This window comes from Daphnia pulex, chromosome 10, assembly GCF_021134715.1.
Source record: "Daphnia pulex isolate KAP4 chromosome 10, ASM2113471v1".
Taxonomy (NCBI): Eukaryota; Metazoa; Arthropoda; class Branchiopoda; order Diplostraca; family Daphniidae; genus Daphnia; species Daphnia pulex.
Window position 1 is genome coordinate 8777728 of NC_060026.1, and position 18325 is coordinate 8796052.

The 18325-nt window shown below is 41.3% G+C and overlaps 1 protein-coding gene and 1 long non-coding RNA gene across 2 annotated transcripts; one reads left to right on the forward strand and one right to left on the reverse strand.

Annotated features, from left to right (window-relative positions):
* Positions 1 to 2988: 2988 nt before the first annotated feature.
* LOC124206010 lies at positions 2989 to 8787 on the forward strand. Its single transcript, XM_046603620.1, has 4 exons — positions 2989 to 3354; positions 3463 to 7028; positions 7279 to 7483; positions 7776 to 8787. Exons 2-4 carry the CDS (start codon positions 5246 to 5248, stop codon positions 7972 to 7974), a joined length of 2187 nt encoding a protein of 728 aa, XP_046459576.1. The 5' UTR covers positions 2989 to 3354; positions 3463 to 5245; the 3' UTR covers positions 7975 to 8787.
* LOC124206011 lies at positions 8021 to 9305 on the reverse strand. Its single transcript, XR_006879533.1, has 2 exons — positions 9185 to 9305; positions 8021 to 8915 (listed from the first exon to the last, which is right to left on the reverse strand). It is a non-coding gene; the product is annotated as an uncharacterized LOC124206011 (long non-coding RNA).
* Between the last annotated feature and the right edge of the window lie 9020 nt (positions 9306 to 18325).

Genomic DNA, 18325 nt, shown 5'->3' on the forward strand with positions numbered 1-18325 from the left:
CGCCATCTATAAGAGAGAACATGGGGGGTGAGGATAAGAGAGCCTATAGTGGGGGAATGAGGAGGGGAGGTGGTAGGATCTTGACGCCAACTCACGAGAAGATGGAACGATTGCGCAGGTTTTACGACGCAGCCGCGTCTCTACTACTACAGCACCGAAAGTCTCTCGTTTGGCTGGTGCATCAAGCCGCTCAGATACGGCAGCAACATATTGCGCACAGCCATAAGAGTCTCGTATATATTTATACATCTAAACATATATGATGTGCTCTAGGTATATCCTGTCGCTATAACAACATACCCGGTATCTCTGCAACAACCGGTGACGAGATGTGTACCTCTAACGTAACCGCTCCGCAGGAACTTTTATTCTTTCCTTTTTTTTCTCTTCCAATGTCGAGCGCCTTTTTCTTAATGAAATTGTCGTTTAGACTCGTCTTGTCTATTGGACGACTGGAATCGTTTATCGGGCAGGGCATTGTGGGCCGTCTGGTGACGTACACCTCTATTTCTCCTGCCCAAAATGAAGGACGGACGTTATAAACGGCCATCTTGAGTGGAGATTCTGCTGTCGTTTCTCTATTTATGGCTGATATTTCTCCCTCGATTTGCCCATCGTCGTGTCTTTCATTGATGCCCCCCGCGCGCAGCGAATGATGCGTTTGACAGTCCAAAAGAGGTGGGCAAATATTCGACAAACAAATCATTAGTCGTTCTCTGCTGCCGGTGTAGCTCTGATGATATATAGAAAACGGGAGGAGGAGGAGGAGGAGGCAGCAGCAGTCGTCGTGATGGCGGTGTGACATAAGAGACGTCTATTATAGATTCGGAGAACGCTGCGCTAGTTCACAGCTGAATCGTATCAGCAATCAGCGGCCGGGAAATAATGAGAGGAAAAAGGGCTGATTTTTTCCTTCTTCTTTTCTTTCTCTTTCTTTTCCTCCGTCGTCGTCGTGTTTTGAACGGGTTTCAAAAGAGAGGAAAATAGAAAAAGCGTCGCCTGCTGATTATTGATTAGCAAAGAGAACACCTGACAAATGACCGACGAACCCCCCAGTGTGTGTGTTGCCCCCGTTAGGAGAATAATTTCAAGAAATCCAACTATCCATCAATTACAGACTGCTCGACTCGTAAACTCAATCAGAGAGAGTTATTGATTTTTGTTGGGCGTCTTCAGCGGTGGCGGCGGCGGTGGCGGTGGCTGCTGCTGCACGTCGGGAATATATAGCAACAGCAACAACAGCAGGGATGAGTTTCCTTTAAAAGGACAAGAGAGAGAAAGGATAGATGTACACAAAAGAGAGAGAGAGAGAGATGTGGAGAGAAGAGAAAGGGAGAGAGAGAAAACACAGCCAAGGAGAGAAGAAGAAGAAAGGAATAACCAAAAGAGTCTTTACAGTGAGAGAGAGACGATGCGGTTTAGCGAATATTCGAATGTTTCACAAGGTCCGTGATAGTGGCAGCACATCCAGCAAAAGAGCGCTGGGATGAAGGATTTTCAATGCAATTGAAAGAGAAGAAGAAGAGGAATACAAAGGCACGCTCGGACCGATCGCGTAATCGCCATGCCATTCGACGTCATGAATATGTCAGATAATGCCCTGCATAATGACGAATCATCTCGATTACAATCGCGGGAGCGGGGGACAATAACGATGATATACGAACATATGACGTATAGATTCTTACAAAGGCTCTCACAGTACTGCACTACTCCTTATTATTGTCTCCTACTTTGCTCACTTCCTTGGGAAAGATTGAAGGCTTGGTTATGGGCCCCAAAATGTTTATTGTGTCCCTGGGGTTTCCATCCGTTCTGTGATTGGCTGCAAATTAGGCAGAATTATCGCGTGTTAAAAGGGAACTTTTCATTTTCATTTATTTTTTATTCAATTCGCCGTATTAAACTACGTGTTTGAGAAAATTTTCAAATCTGTTGGTGTTTTTGTTCATTTTATATATTTATTAATTCGGTCGAAATTCAAATTTTTGTGGTTCCCGCCGGTTTGTGATTGGCTGCAAAATTGGGCAGAATTATCCCGTGTTAACAGGGCTATTGTTCGTTTTAATTTATTTTTTATTAAATTTTCCGTATAAAACTAAGTGTCTGAGCAGATTTTCAAATCTGTTGGTGTTTTTGTTCATTTTATAATTTTTTGTTGTGTTTGTTCAGAGCCATTAACTCTGGTTTGTTTACAAATGTCGTAGGCGGCTGTCGTTTGTCATTGTTTTTGATGCTGTCAATGCAGAGAAATGTGACTTGGACAACTTGGAATTCGGATAAGTGACTTTTGCATGTTGTATCTTTAGATTTTTCTACTAATTTACACTGTTTTTTTTCCTAGGTGTATATTTTATGATTCTATATGATGGACTTCCTTTTACTGGTTGCCTTTATTTCGTGATTTCAAGTATGAAATTGAGCTTTGCATGTCATGTAGGTTTATCTCGACCTAGTTTTTTAAAATGTTTATAGCCCTACCATCAACTTATTTTTTTTTCAAATTCTAGATGCATCCTGTCAGTCATTGTAATAAATTGACTATTAGCGCCCAGTCACTTTCCATACTCGAGATCCTCATGTTGTAAAAAGCCTATATCACATGTATGAAGCCCATATTGGTATACAAATGTGTCGATACAAGGTATGTTTCCATTACTGTTATCACACCAGAACAGTGAAGCATTTAAGACCATTACAATTCAGATTTCCATATAACCAGTATAACGGTATATTCTTAGGACTTTTTCTCCTTTCACAATATTGACGATGTAACCTGCAAGCTGCAACAGAGTGTTTGTATTATGGCTGTTTATTTTCTGTTGAGTAGGCAACCACTGAGGGCTAGGTAGTGTTTTATTTCTCATAGGTAAATTTGTAATTAACATAGAGAAATCATTTGTCCAATTGCTACCTACATAGTGGACTTTTCTACTAATTTACGCTATGATATTATCACCGCAGTGCCATTCAAAAAGTCACTCGGTTTCGCGCTCAAGAACAAATTTGTTTCTTTCGACAGATTTCTGTGTTATAAACACGACGATAAAGAATTGACAGCGAACGATAAAAGATGTCACTTTTTCAAAGGTGTATGCGTGAATCGTGAGACCGGTCGCCCATCAAGTCAGGTCGGATATGTGCTGATGTCACTGTTCAAATGTTGGAAGGGAAAATGTTATGGCGCGATGGATTATGCCAGGCTGCTGGCCGAGCCAAGGCGGCGACGGAATTAACGGTACAAGGCCCGCGGTGGTGTGTGTGTGTGTAGTATACGTGAACAATATAATGCCAGCTGATGGCCAACTCAATGGATATCTTCTGGCTGGCCAACAATCTGGCCTTCACAAACAGGTAGTCGAATAACGGTTCATTCTTCTTCTTTTTCTTTTTTTACCTGCCTCTCCCTGAATTTTCTTCTTCTTCTTCTTTTTCCAGTCATTTCATTTTTGTTTTTTCCAGGTGTACGTCAGCACCAAAACTGTTGGGTTCTTGGCGACCCTTTTTCTTCCGCCTTGTTCGCCATTGGATATACCTTAGATTGCCTACCTGGCGGCTCCTCCCTCTTATCTACCCATTCCGTCATTTTCTTCGCATTTCCTTTTGCGCCCCCTTTTTATTCCTTCTCTCCTCTTGCTCTCACCTTTCTGCCTTTGCACCGTTGTCTTTTCCCCCCTTCTTCTTCCTCCTTCTACGTACTATGTGTGTGTGTACATGTATACAAGGCAGCCATAAGATAGCTACTCTATCCGCTTGCTGCTGCTGCTGCTGGATTCTTGGTCTGGTGGTTTGTCGAGCGGGCATTGACCAGGGCCAAAATGGCTCCGCGCGCCAAGTCCGATGGGAAGCGGCTCCTTTTTTTTTTCCTTTTTCTCTCCGCAGGGGCACTGCTGCTGCTGCTGGCCTGAGTGGGCAGTGCTGGGCAATAAGGCGACTGCTGCTGCTCATTCAAAGTCCCAATAAATACGTACACCAACTTTGCGCCCACTTCCCGACTGCGAGAAAAATAGACATTGTTGTTTTTGTTTCTTCTCGACTTTTGTGAAGAAACAACTGTATTGTATATTTAGGGCTCCACGTATACAGAGGCCGGACTCGGTGCTCGGCGTCAGTTTATAAGGCACAATTTGAGTGTGTGTATTAGCTGCCGAGTGAATTTATTTTTTTAAAAGCAAAAGAGTCTTTGAGTGCGCCTTCAACAGGTGGTTCGAGTCGCAAGATTTTACGCTTGAAACGGAGTATTTTTTTTCTTCTTTTTCTTGGTGCATTTCCTCACTCCTGAGTTTCTATGCACGGCCCCTTGCTGTATCTTTCTCGATTTTTTCCCCAATTGTATTTTTCTATTCGTTTGTGGACGAGGAACTCAACAACAACAGCTCGTCGCTGGCTCCAGTGAACTCTAGCCCTAACAAACCCCCCTATAGACGTCTATGTGTGTGTGTGTGGGTGTTGATTTCGTTTTGACGTTCGTCGTGTGTTGGAGTGTGCGGCTTTTTTTGTTTTGTTTTTTCCTTTAGTTTATTTATTTGGCCATCGTTGTCGTCTTGTGCCAGAGAAAAAGAATTGCAAACATTTCTGAGCTGACGCTCTTGAGAGGTGGGCAGTGTGTGTGTGTGTGTGTGTGGCTATATAACACACAGTCACTTATTCTGGCTGGCCTGGCTCGTGTGTTGGTGTGTGTTGACCAGCTCCAAGTGGACTGACGACCAGCCAGTGACTCGCCTGCGCTCGACTCTTTGTGTTTTCCGCGATTAAACCCTTTTTCTTTTTACTAGCACGACATTGGCAGTTCCGATCGATATCGATCCTTTTGCACTATATTGCTGATCCGCTTTCTCTCTCTCTCGTGTGTCCGGTTTTTTTTATTTTTTTATTTCTCTCATTTTCTTTTCGTGGGGAAGAAAACAGGCCAACATCACAGCCCGGGTTGTGTGTCTTAAGTCGGCTCCTCTTGTGGGTTTGTGTGTGAGTGTTGCCCGCTGCTGCACTTAATATCGCCGCCCAACTCTTATCCATCTTTCAACGGATATATCTAAAAGAAACCAGGCTGCTGCTGTTGCTCAGCCAGAGAAAAAGAAAAGCCAATCGTCATCTCAAAGAAGAAGAAAGAGGAAAGAAGAAGAAGAAAGAAGAAGAAGAAAAACGGGCACACACAACAGCGAGAGGAGACGGAGCAAAAGTGAGAGAACTACAGACGAAATACCGGTCACGTTCGTTGAGACGGACGTTGGCCCAGCAGTTGAGAATGCCTTTCGGTGAAGTCATGTATCGCTGCAATGCGCATTACTGTTTCAGCAGCGTCTTCCGCAATCGGGTCGTCGGCTTGGTCATCACACTGGCCCTTATGCAGCTCTTCCTCTTCTCCTTTTACCTCAACGGCCTGCACAGTCAAGTGGTGGTGACGGCCAATACCGGCACTGGCACTGGCACTGGCGGCGGCGGCAGCAGCAACAGTCCCGTTTCGTCACTGGAGCAACAGGATGAGCGCCACCAGCAGCAGCAGCCGTTAGCGCAGCAACAGTTGCATCCGCACCAGCAGCCGTCACATCCGCACGGCGACATTTCGCTAATGGACAGCGGGGCCGCCGCGGCCGCCGCTGTTCTCTCAGACATTGACCTTGGCCAAAGGTCACGATCAGTGGGTCAAGAGGTGGAACGGGCGGGCGAAGAATTCCTCAACCCGGCCATCATCAAAGCCAAGGCCGCCATGGGAGACGCGGCCAAAAAGGCGCTCGATCACCTCATGACCAACAAGAAACCGGCCATGGATTTGATGGCCATGGCAGCCAAAAAGTTATCCAACGACCCCAACGATCCCATGGCCAAACTCGGATTGAATCTCCTGGCCAACGCTTTCAACAACATCAAGAATAGCCAGCGGGCCGTCCAGCCCAAATCGACGCAACAGGATCCCAAAGAGGTGAATAAGGGCCTTGTGCTGGACGCCAATGTTAAAGAATCGACATCATCGCCTGTTGCTAACGATGTCGACGATCAATCCAAATCCCAATACGCTAATCTAGCCCAAATGGGCTTACAGATGCTGACCAACGGGCTGGCCGATCCGTCGTCGCTGTTGGCCAGCAAGGGGGCGGCCAGCAGCAGCCCCGACATGCGCATGCTGGAAATGGCATCACAAATGATGTTGAGTTCCAAACTGTCCAAAGCCGGATTTGATCCTCAAATGGCCAAAACAGCCTTGGGCCTACTTAAAGGAGCTGTGGCCAGCCAAAAGCTGGATCCGAGGGTTATTCTCGGTCTTGCCACTAAAATGATGTCCATCCAACAACAATTACAGCAACCATCCTCATCCGCTTCTGGTGACACTAATAATGCTGGCGGACTCAACTTGTTGAGCCAATTCCTCTCCAACGGCCAGCTGATGTCGGCGCTGCTTAATAGCGCCGGGGCCGGGGCCGCCGCCGCTGCCCAGCCGGCAGTTTCCGTCGACCAATCAAACACGATTTATCGCAATTACGTCAAGTTGACCAGCCGGAAGCTGCCGGCCCTCAAATCAAAGATGTCGTCGCCTTATTCCATCCCGTCCAGCAAAGTCGTCGTCGACATTGGATTTCATTTCACGATGGAAGACGTGGACACGTGCCGATCCAACGCCACCTACCTGATCATGGCCGTCTCCTCGGCGGCCAACACCGAGGAGCGGCAGGCGGCGCGAGAGACGTGGATCAGAGATTTGCATCAGCTGGTCGGCGGCAAAGTGGACGTCGTCTTCGTTGTCGGCCAAACGGCCAACGTCACTCTGCAGCGGGCCGTCGAGGAGGAAGGCAGGACTCACCGGGACTTGATCCAGACCAACGTGCAGGAGCCAATCGAGAAGAGCGTCTTCAAGACGCTGGCCGGCCTGGTCTGGATCGACCGCCACTGTCCGGAGATTGAGCAAATCCTCAAGATCGATGATGACGTCTACGTCAGCGCAGCGACGATGCTCAAGGCCATGGAGAAAGGAAAGGCTAGGCCCACCATTACGGGCAGCTTGATCGACAGCATGAACCCGTTTACCACGACAGGTGAGTTGTATACATAGTAGACGATGACGAATTAGATATCTAGGCCAATTACTTAGCGGGCCAGCCGAGTGTGCTCCGCGGGTTAATCGGAAATGATTCGCAATACAATCCGATACAATGCGGCCGGCACAGATGTATATATGTTATAATCTATCTGAAATTGAATGTTGTTGTTGTGCTGAGCCCAGGAGAGACAACAATCTTATACAACATGTTCTCATCTTCTTTTGTTATTCTCCTTTCGTCGCAGATGAGAAACACAAAACCACGAAAAAATCGTGGCCTCTCAAGGAATTTCCTCGTTTCATGCTTGGCGGAGCTTACCTGATGGGCAGGCCGGCAGTGCCGCGTTTATTGGCGGCCGCTCAGGTGACTCCCGTCCTCCCCCTGGAAGACGTTTACGTCACGGGATTGTGCGCCATCGGTGGCAAAGTGGAGCTTATTCCCAAAAAAAGGTAAAAAGGGAAACATGGGCGTATAGACTTTATAGAGCTTTTATGTCTGCTGCATTGCTATATATAGACTGGTAAGGTTACTGTATGCCATTGCCTGCGGCACTTAATCGACCAACTCCCGCTGTTGATTCGGATATGTAGCAATGGTATCGGCTTATAAGCCGTTAGATCAGTGGTTGACGTCTGTCCCTGTCTGTCCATCTCATTCCAATGCTGACCTTTACACGTGTCCACGCATTTCGGGTTGAGTTGTCTAATTAAACGGCCATTGTTTTGTTCTATTGCCCCGCAGTCTGTTTGAAGAAGAAATCAGCGAAGAATTGGACACTTGCACTTTTGAAGATTTCGCCTCTTGGCGCTCGACTGGCGCCGCTGACGTCAAACAGACGTGGAATTTTGCTCAAGCCATGAAAAGGAGCGGCGAAGTTTGCGTAACCACCAACAAGTGCGCACGGACGTTCATGGGCATCTGCATCCCGTCTTCGTCCTAATAGCTCATGCTCCATTGTCTTTGTACATCGAACTGTTTTTTTTTTCTTTTCTTTATTTATCGCCGTTTTTAGAATAATCGGACTGGGCTTCAAATAAGCTCCAATCTATCAAAATTATTTCCAATCTTATTTATTAAATTATGGCTCATTATGGAAATTCCGTACGGTGGATGACGTGATGGTAATTTTGGCGTGTAAAATATTATCTTCTTAGCTGTGCTATTTTCGACAATGTATCCGGATTAAATGGACTCGACCAGGAGAGAGCCGCAGCCGTCCCCCAAGCGAAGGGCAATCTTACAGATTAATTTTATTAAAAAAAAAGATTGCCAGTTGTTGATTTCTTTCTTACATATACTCATTACACTCTAGAGGAATAAAGAGATTGACTTCTGCAAAATAATGAGATGAGGAATACAAAAATTGTGGGTTTCGATTGACGTTTCTCTGTTCAGAATTGTGGTTATGGTGTAATTGGCAAAGTGAAACATTCCTTGTGAAATTTGTTATATTCCTTCAACGGAAATTGAGTAAGTGCTATAGTAATTTTGTATCGCAGATTCGCAGACCCTTTTGTGATGTTCAATACTCAAAAGAAGATATCTGCCAACGGAACAAAGGACTCAAGCAAAAGACTACATATGCCTCCTTATATTTGAAATCAATTGTCCAATATAATCCACCCAGCTATTTGTGTTTGACCACATTTTCCGAAACATTCATTGGCAAGGCAATAACAGGAAATTGTCATCTGTAATCTATTCAATTCTTTTTTATATTTCCTGAATGGACCAATATAATTTATAATGCCAATCGAATGCGGTTGTCTTTTTTGTGCGAGCAATAGAAAGTCAGCAGAGTGACAAGCAGATGGCTCTACTGATAGTAAGTGAAGGCACCGGAATCCGGATAGACGACCCAAGGATGCTGAGTTGCCAGGTCTGGAAAAGATCGAAAATCTCGATTAGGGACAACATGCCTAAAATTAACACATCCCTCTTACTTAAAAATTAATAACAAATAAACTACAATGTCCAGTGAAGTCATAAAAAAAGAAGTAACTTGCCAGAATGATGACAAATCCTTTAAAATTATTAAACACAAAAATAACCTGTTCTTTCATTTTGTATTATTTAATCGAAAATGAAGCTGTGTGAATAATAAATAAACTACAATTACTATCGAGGGGAAATAAAAATTAAAAGATTACCTGATAACTAAGGAATGAAGTTATTCAATTATGAACGGGAACTGGAGACGACTGAAATGGGAAACATAAAACTAATACTGACACCGGCAAAACTCCATAAGTCGCCATGAAAAAACTGTTACTAACTTACTAACTCTATAGAGTTGGCTAACGTCCGAAGTTGCCAGTTCGCTGAAATTGTGAAAAAAATTGGACGTGAACTAGTAACAGTTTTTTTTTTTATTTTTTGAAAATCTGATTAGTTACAATTCCAGCGTTATTAAAGTTATAAAAGAAAAAAAAAGGACGCAACATGCCCCTACAACGGGGCTAGTTGGCTTTCGCTGTAATTCTAATGGGAGAACAGCCGATACGGGGGTTGATTGAAACCTCGATTTTGATAAAATAAATCATAATAACAAAGATTTATTTTTTTAGGGTGGTTTTTATATAATGCTCCTGATTAATTTTAAATATCCATAAGTAATTTGAGCTAATTCAAAAATTCAGTTATTCTCAGCAATGACAATTTTCCACAAGCCAACTTGCTTACGGTGAAAGGCAGAAATAGTCTGCCCGAGGTGCAGAGAACTCGTATGCTTCGGCTGTCATCCGCCAGGAACGCGAGGGAAAATTCTATTTTTTAAAAATGGTTCTGTACGGCAGAAAACTGCTGTATTAAACCCGAAAAATTTCACGATTTTTGGCTACCCCATGTTAGTTTTTTAAAAATATCTTAAAAACTATAAAAGCTGCGAAATCGTTGATTGCGCCATTCGATTTTTCGATAAATTTAGCTTCGAATGGTTTACATCGCAACTGGCTCAGACTCCTAGTCGCGATTTACGAAAAATGAAAACCCAAAAATCTGGCCTGGTTGAGTCGTGGACTCGTTGTTAAATACAGCAGTTTTCTAAAAAAAATTTTAACTAAAAACTTCATAGTTTAAGCAATATAATATTGTTTGTTCAGGGTAAAGCATCATCCTATGGCAGTTTCGAAATTTTTCTTCGTCACGTAATGTCTTAAAAATTAAACTTGTTATTTTAAAACCTGGTCATAAAAAAGAGGTATGCCTACGTCGGAGAATGTCAACTTGCATGCCGAAGATAGCCTAATCGCTCCACTTTCCAGATTTTTACCTATTAGTTCGATGCAAATGTGCTTGCGTCGCCTTCTCAGTAGGGTCCTAAATCAATCCTTGTGAAGCAATAATGAGCGTCATACATTGAAAAAACATTGTGAAATTAATTTTGGTGAAAAAATCTAACCCTCCATTAATTGGGGACTGAATTCATACATTTTTACTGCCCCAACACAGTTTTGCCCAGACTTCGTTGTCGGGAATTCAGGTAACTTACTTAGGAAACTATCCAGTGATAATTATAGTTTCCTATCAAAAATTTAGAAAAGGGGGCTATCAAGGAACTACCAGTGAAAAAGGAAAATCCTTTAAATGGAAAACTGATAGGTAGCGGAGGGAGAAAAACTACCGAAAGGGGTTGTCAAGTCTCTCGCTGGGTTTCATTTTGTGATAGATTAAGCAAATGTTTTAAAACTTTCTTTCTATACTATATTGGTAGCAAATATTTCTGTGCTGTTAAATGTTGCACACAGGCTATTCGAGTTATGAATATGCGAGTTATGAACGATCTTCTGCTGGCTGTTGACGAAGCGGATGGTGCAGCATTGGTGCTTTTGGATTTAAGTGCAGCTTTTGACACCATTGACCATTCTGCGCTACTGAGCTGCCTAGAGTGCCGTTTTGGGCTCAAAGGTGTGGTTTTTGACTGGTTTCGCTCTTACCCCTCTAATTGGAGGCAGTCAGTCTGCATCTTCGGGGAGTCTTCAACACCGTCGTCTTTACTATTTGGCGTCCCACAAGGATCAGTTCTTGACCCAGTTTTATTCACTATGTATCTCAGCCCACTTGACGACATTCTCTCCCTGTTTGAGGTGCTGCGCCATTACTCTACGGATGACACCCAATTTTACAAAATATTTCGTATCTTGGCCGATGGTTCTACTCAGCGTGCCGCTTTTTCCTGCCTGTCTGACTGTGTTAATTCCACAAACTCATGGATGATAAGAAACAAAGTCCAGCTGAACGCCGGTAAGACGGACATACTCATTGCTTCCTCTGTCCGCTCCAGAAAATCCAAACCGGTACCGTCACCTCTGGACATCTGTGACGAGCCGATCACTCCCTCTCCGTTTGTGAAAAACTTGGGCGTGATTGTCGACTCCCATTTGAACATGGAGCGCCAGGTGAACACCGCTTGCGGAAATGCGTACTATCGCATTTCGCGGATTCGAAAATTTCTGGACGCAGCCGCCTGTAACCAGCTTGTTTCTGCCCTCGTCACCCCCCATCTTGACTTCGGTAACTCCCTGCTCTATGGCCTTCCGGATTACCTTCTTGACAAATTACAACTAGAGCGGAATGCAGCTGTCCTAACTTAGACTAGGAAGCGTGAGCACATTACGAGCAAGCGGAAAAGTCTTCATTGGCTCCCGATTCGTCAGCGTGTGATGCACAAAATTACTGTCTTGGCTTATCAGTGTGTCAATGGTACTGCCCCATCGTATCTATGTAAACTTGTATCCCCAAGGTCTGTTAATCGTCGCCTCAGGAATTATAGTGAGATCTCACGTGATTTGGAGGTTCCGGTGAAGCTACTGGGGGCGTATGGGTCTCGTAGTTTCACTTACGCAGCGCCCCGGATTTGGAACAGCCTCCCCATCGATCTAAAAATGTCTCCCTCAATCGAGAACGTCCATGCCTGACTGAAGACCCATCTATTTAAACTTGCCTACCACGACTAATATTGTAATCCCTGCCTCCATTCAGCGCTTTTGAGCATAACCAATTGGAAAAAGCGATTTATAAATACAATATATAATAATAATAATTATTATTATTATTCATAGTCCGTAACTATAAAATCTGAAACGTTTGTATAAAATTTACATAATCCCAAAGCGTATTATCTGCGTGCTTCGGCTGTCTGCGTCGTAGATAAATAGTTCTTTTTATATTTGACCAAATATAGTGGCGAAACAAACCAAAAGAGAACTTAAACCAGCCCCTTTCCTTAAAAACAAAGCTAAAATCGGGGTGCTCAGTTTTTTTTCACTGATTTAACCTGGTGTGTGTTCCATTTCCATGAATTTTTAAAATCTAATGAAGCGAAATGAAGGCACGTTTCTACATTCTAAATATACGGTTTTTTCAGATGATAAAATTAAAACTGGAATAAAAAATTATAGGAATAAAATAGGAACTGATAAAGACAGCTTAAATTTTAATTACAACTGCCGTCATTTGAATGCTCATCGCTATCGCTTTCTAGAAAAGAGGGACAAACGTCTATAATTAGAGAGCACATCAGGGTAAAGACCTTGTTTTTTTCAATAATGGGGTGATTATAGCGAGTTTTATTCCATGAGGGAAAATTCTAGAAGAAATAGACAGATTAATTTTGTTCGTTATAGAAGGAGCCAAAGTAGGAAAACATTCCTTGAGAACACAAGTTGGTATTGGATCAAGAGGGGAGGACTTGGAAGAGCAGGATAAAATAAGAGACGAAAATCATAAAAAGTTACTGCTGAGAAAGTGGAAAAGGCAGCAACAGGTCTAAGGGCCTCCGGCGTCAAAGGCTTAAGGATCAACACTGGCCAGGCTGGGAGTTTAAGGATGGTGAAAAGGCTGCTAAACTTTTCATGGAGGAGCTTTACCGAATTTCAAATGTTTTCGATAGTTCGTTATAATCGTTCCTTATAACATATCGACGGTGAAAAGGTTCTGTAATGTGAATTTTCATCAATTTTGTAATCACATTTGCTGCAAAAATGGTTTTTGAAACTTAAACACCAGATTACGGTATTATATGTAGAGCTTGTTGAAAAGTACTGCACTTAAACATTCCAAAAGGTCCAAATTGATTTCTAACAAAATTTTGAACAGCGGAATCTCCTTTTTCCATGTTTTTTCTGATCATCAGGAATGTTGTCGATATTGACTGTGATTATCACTTCTTCACTCATTTGAGAATGACTGATTGTATTCTCTCGTATTCTATTTAGAAACAATACTTTCATTATATTTCCTCTAAACGTGCAATTAATTTAATTAAATTACCTTCAATATTAGCTTTGAAAATTCCATCATTACTTGCTGACGGGTCTGTGTGATGATGTGATGCATTGAAGTTTGAAATTGAAAAAAAAACTAGAAAGACATGCAGTAAGACTAATTTAAAATTAATTATAATTTCAATTCCAAGCAATTTTTTATTAGTAGTGTTCATTTTTAACTATCCAAATTACCTGTCCCTTGACCGTAAAAATGTGAGTATCACAACACAGTTAACGGAGTTGTTGACAAAATGGTAATTTTTCGTGAACCGCACGGTGCTAGTTGCCAAAATTCTGCACATCTCAGATATTCTGCAAACGTTATCATGGAACAGGAATTTTGTGAAGCTTGCGTCGACTATGGAGCTTGAATGAGATCGATAAACACATTTTGGACACTGCCTAAATTGTTGCAAATGCAAACTACTTGTCCAATGTTGTTTGTATTACTTGCATTGTATAATAAAAAGGTTTACGGCCAAGAAAATTATTAAATAAATCTTTAACGACACTGGAACTAAACGTTTCATCTAAGACATTTTGGTCACCAATTGCATAGTATCATATTGGTGTTTCTTACATCCCATTTTTCAGTTCTTTTAGATGACGAAAATTCAGCCGTTTACTTTTTCAAACGACACTTGTGAATGTTTTTGTAGTAACCATGTAACTAATTTAATGAAGAATGTTTTTTTTTCTGATTTTCTCATTAAAATTTTTAGTTTCCATTTCACATAAACGTACATTAATATTCCCATTTACTTTTTTACGTTTACATAAACAATGAAATATTAATGACAAATGAGTTCAATTTTCCCAATTTTGAAATAAAATAACATGAAACTATTTTTTCGTCCCCTGAATATAGGAATACGCTACGACATGGATTGATTGTTCCAATGCTGGCTGTTAAGAGTAAAGAGTACTAAGGCTTACGATGATCTGAGGGGAAATGGAAGCAATGGACTCCTTCCCTTGCCATCTCATAGTATAGTACCATTCAAAGTCTAGTAAGGGGTATACTCGGTTGATTTGGACTAAACGACTTTTCAATCGAAGCAATAGTGCGTAACCTAACGTGAAAAGAAAAACATCTCAGAAACAGTTCTTTGGTATGGGATGATATTTCTGTCAAAAAAGAATTTTTAAAATTTTTTACAGTTTCAAGGAGAAATCCAATTTCATCACTTCAAGAATCTCGATAATGCTGAAAATAAATATCGATCAGGAATATTCCCGAAGTTATAATCACGAAGTAAAATCGGCTGCTTGGATACGTCCTGGTAAGGAGTGTTGTCCCCCTATAGCCTATACCCTAACCGCAGTCCCACTGAAAAACATTGCACCTACTTCTCCTCCCCCAAAAAACACTTACCACAATTTAACAAGGGGTCTTATGGGACTACGATTGTCCCATTTTTTTTTCATTATGAAGGGGTTATGCTACCTAGCAGGTATTAAATGTGTTATACTTCAAATCTCGCTCTATTTTTGGGTATCATTTGCTTCTAAATTCCCTAACTACCAAGCTTATACAAAATTAAGAACCTTGAATACGAATGTGCAGAACACATTTTCTTGTTGTTAATGCAGCCTCATTTCATGAATTTTTGGGTAAGACAAGGGGTAACGGAGATGGCGGCTTTGATCAAGTGGCTGCACTACTGAAAAATATGAAGAGCGCATTCCCAGAAAGCTTACAGATTTATTCATGGGGCTGGTACTATCTCCATCAAAATAAAATTTATCCCAACATATTGAGCGGGTTTTGAAGTTTTTTGAATATAAGAATATTTTTTTTAACCTTGGGATTCGTAGCTTCAGACTTACCACGCGATTTTTTTTGCCAATAATCGGCTGCTAGCGATAATCGCTGAAAAATAATCGGCGATTAAATTTCTGTGGGAAAAATTTGATTTTCCTTAATTTTTGTCGATTATTTTTCCGATTGTTTTTTACCTCCATCTAGCGCTAAAAAATAAACTTTTTTGGAAAATTTGACGAACAATATACACGCTAAGTGGCTACTATTTCAATGTTGAATTTATAATCCTTGGGTATAACACTTATGAGACATCAAAAACTTATAAAAGACAACACACATTTCTTTTAGTCATTTCCAATAGGTAAATGGTCGAATAAGACATGCAATGAACAAAAAGAAACTGCGCGATGTTTACATATCCGCCTTAAAGATTGTGTATTTGTAAGCCAATAAATGGAAATAACCATCAACTAAAGTCTATCATTTTTTATGATGAGGAAGATCCCAATTTCTTTAAAGCTTTTAAACACGCGCATTAGCTTCAAAGCTAATTCGTCTAGAATCATCATTGAAATGTCAAGGAAATACAGTGTGAAGAGCTCCTTTGGATTTTTTGCAATCTGGCAACTCCTAAATATGTGCTTAGTTTGTTTGTGTTAAGTGATGCGTAGAAATGTTCGGTAGAGGGGTGCCAGAGACAAAGGAAGAAGCTCTCATTCCGGCTATCATCGGCATCTAGAGAGGTTCTCTTTTGTTGCCGCGCATGTGTCATTTTTGACGTATGTAACCAGATATCATACAGCTTTGATATGGTTTTAAAGTTGTTCATTTTTCTGAATCCGGCAATAAAGTAGTTTATTTCGCCCTTTCTTCTTTACGAAGACTTTTTCGAACTTATAGTTTGAAATATAAAATCGAGTAAATAGTGGGACGAAAAATGGGATAAAAATACATAATTACAGTAAACATACCAAAGGCATGTTCTTTTGATATATTGGGCGTTAAAGGCGGCACAGCATTTTTGAATTGCCCATAAAACACGTATGAAATGTAATTAAATTAATCTTTAAATAAAAACACTTTAAAATCCTTTGAGGCCTGATCTCCGCCCAGGTCACAAGTAGCTCTCGGTCCAGTTTCCCAGCACAGGTCTGGTTTATTTTTATACAAAGAAACATGTATTACTTTTAGAAGGGTTTGGACAAGCTGATTGAGCAACAATTATTTGTTATTAATTATCACATGGATCGAATCCATCGTTATCAACTGCTGCATTTTGCCATGGCACGGCACCCTCCTCCGAATCAAAGTAGTTAAGAATCGCGGACAGCTTTTGTTTCATGACTAATACGACATCTTCTTTTCAACATTTTTTAATTTCTAGGTTCGCAATGGCCATTAGCTTGAATCGGGGAACAAAACAAAAAAGAAACATATTGCGTTTTTTGGGGGAAAAAAATTCCCCGGACACCAGTTGGTGGATGTCCCGGGACAGCCGATTTTTGGGTGTTTGCTCAGCCTGGGTTGTTTGCACCAGTTGGTTGGTTGCTTCCAGTTTGGGGCAAAGACTTGCCGTAATGGCCCCTATTAGGTCTTTCATTTCACGCAGCAGCGTCTGCTGCTGCATGAGCAACTGCTCAATGTTTGACACATTGGGTTGAGCTGTTGAAGTTGAAGTTGAGTCATCGGGTTTAGAGACTGGAAAACAGAATTTTTTTTTTAAATATAAATAAATATTTACAATGTTGGCTTAATATTTACATTTTCTCTTAAGTATGTGCCACCAATACTTGGCAGGGGGCCAGATGAAGTACTTAATCACCATTAATAGCAATAACCCGAAACTTCCTTTCAACATAGGAAGTTCGGTCTTTACCACCAGATTGGCGACGGCTGCGGCGAACTCCTCCGGATCTGCCACCCATTTTGCCTCTCCAATAGGTCTTGAAACACAAATCGGTGCAAATTGTTTCAATATCAGCATAAAATAGCCCCTGTTGAGCCACACCTCTTCCTGCTGATTTGTTTTCAATGGTAATTTTGCTCTCAGGAATGTCACTAAAATAAGTGAAAGCATGTACAATCAGATTAATTAGTCCAATAAAGGGGAAATGACTAAGAAGTAAGTATAAGTAGTCAGTAATTCTGATTCTGCAAAGAATTCTTCGAACATAAATGATTTGATTTCTATTCTTACACTTAATCTTCATTGCCATAATTTCATCTGGTCAGAACAACCAGCATAAGTAAAAGCATGAAACAGTTTATCACCTGTAAATTGGAAGTAAATTTGGAACCAATAACCAGAAAGCACTTCAACCGTAACATAAACATATATCAGTTGTTATAAAAAAGTAATGTTGTCTTATATTGGTACTCCTTATCGTCTCTTAATTGCTTATTTTAAATGTTTTCGTAAATGCATCAACATTTGTACGATAGGAGATCGCTCAAAACTTTTAGAAGAGTTTTGAGCGTTAGTCTGACACTGTTATCTGGCACTGTTATTGATGTTTGAAAACACCCCGGTATGTCGGTGATTCTGACTACCGCTGCGGTTTTCACATATTTTGTGAGAAAGTAAAATATGTCATACAACACATCTATGTGAAATTCAATGCCACCTTCTCTCACTGCTACCGGAGGTTCGGTAACTACCTGTGGTAACAGTGCGGGCATAGTGGCAGCCTCGAAGCGGGGCAGCGGCAATCTGAAAGCCGGCAAGGGCTCAGCTGGAACTTGCTGGGCGGGTCAAAAGTTTCCCCAGACGTAGCTCAATGAGTAGAAGTCATCACATCAAAAATAGAACAAAAATATTCAACGATGGGATCTTCTGAAAAACCAGAATCCTTGATGTCTTTCGCTCTTTTCAATCCCACCATGAAGAAGGGGGTGTTAAACAGTACTTGAAGAGCAGCATTCACTTAACAGGTATTCTTTAAGTTTTGGAGACTTCAACAAATGAGAAAACAATGTGATTTGATGCCAAAATTATATAAAAAGACTGACTTACCCATATCGTTGAATGTAATCAGGTGTGGTTAGAACTCTCTCTTAGCGATAATTCTCTAGGAAATCCGATAAGATATCTATGTACACTACCTGTGAATTTTCGTTGCTATTCCCGAAAATATTATAAATATAATAAATCCCTTATAAAAAGTAAATTTATATAAATATTACGAAGCAGACAGTTCATTGCAATTGACACATTTGTATCCAATTTCCGATTCAGGTAGTTTCTCGGTGATGCATGTTAC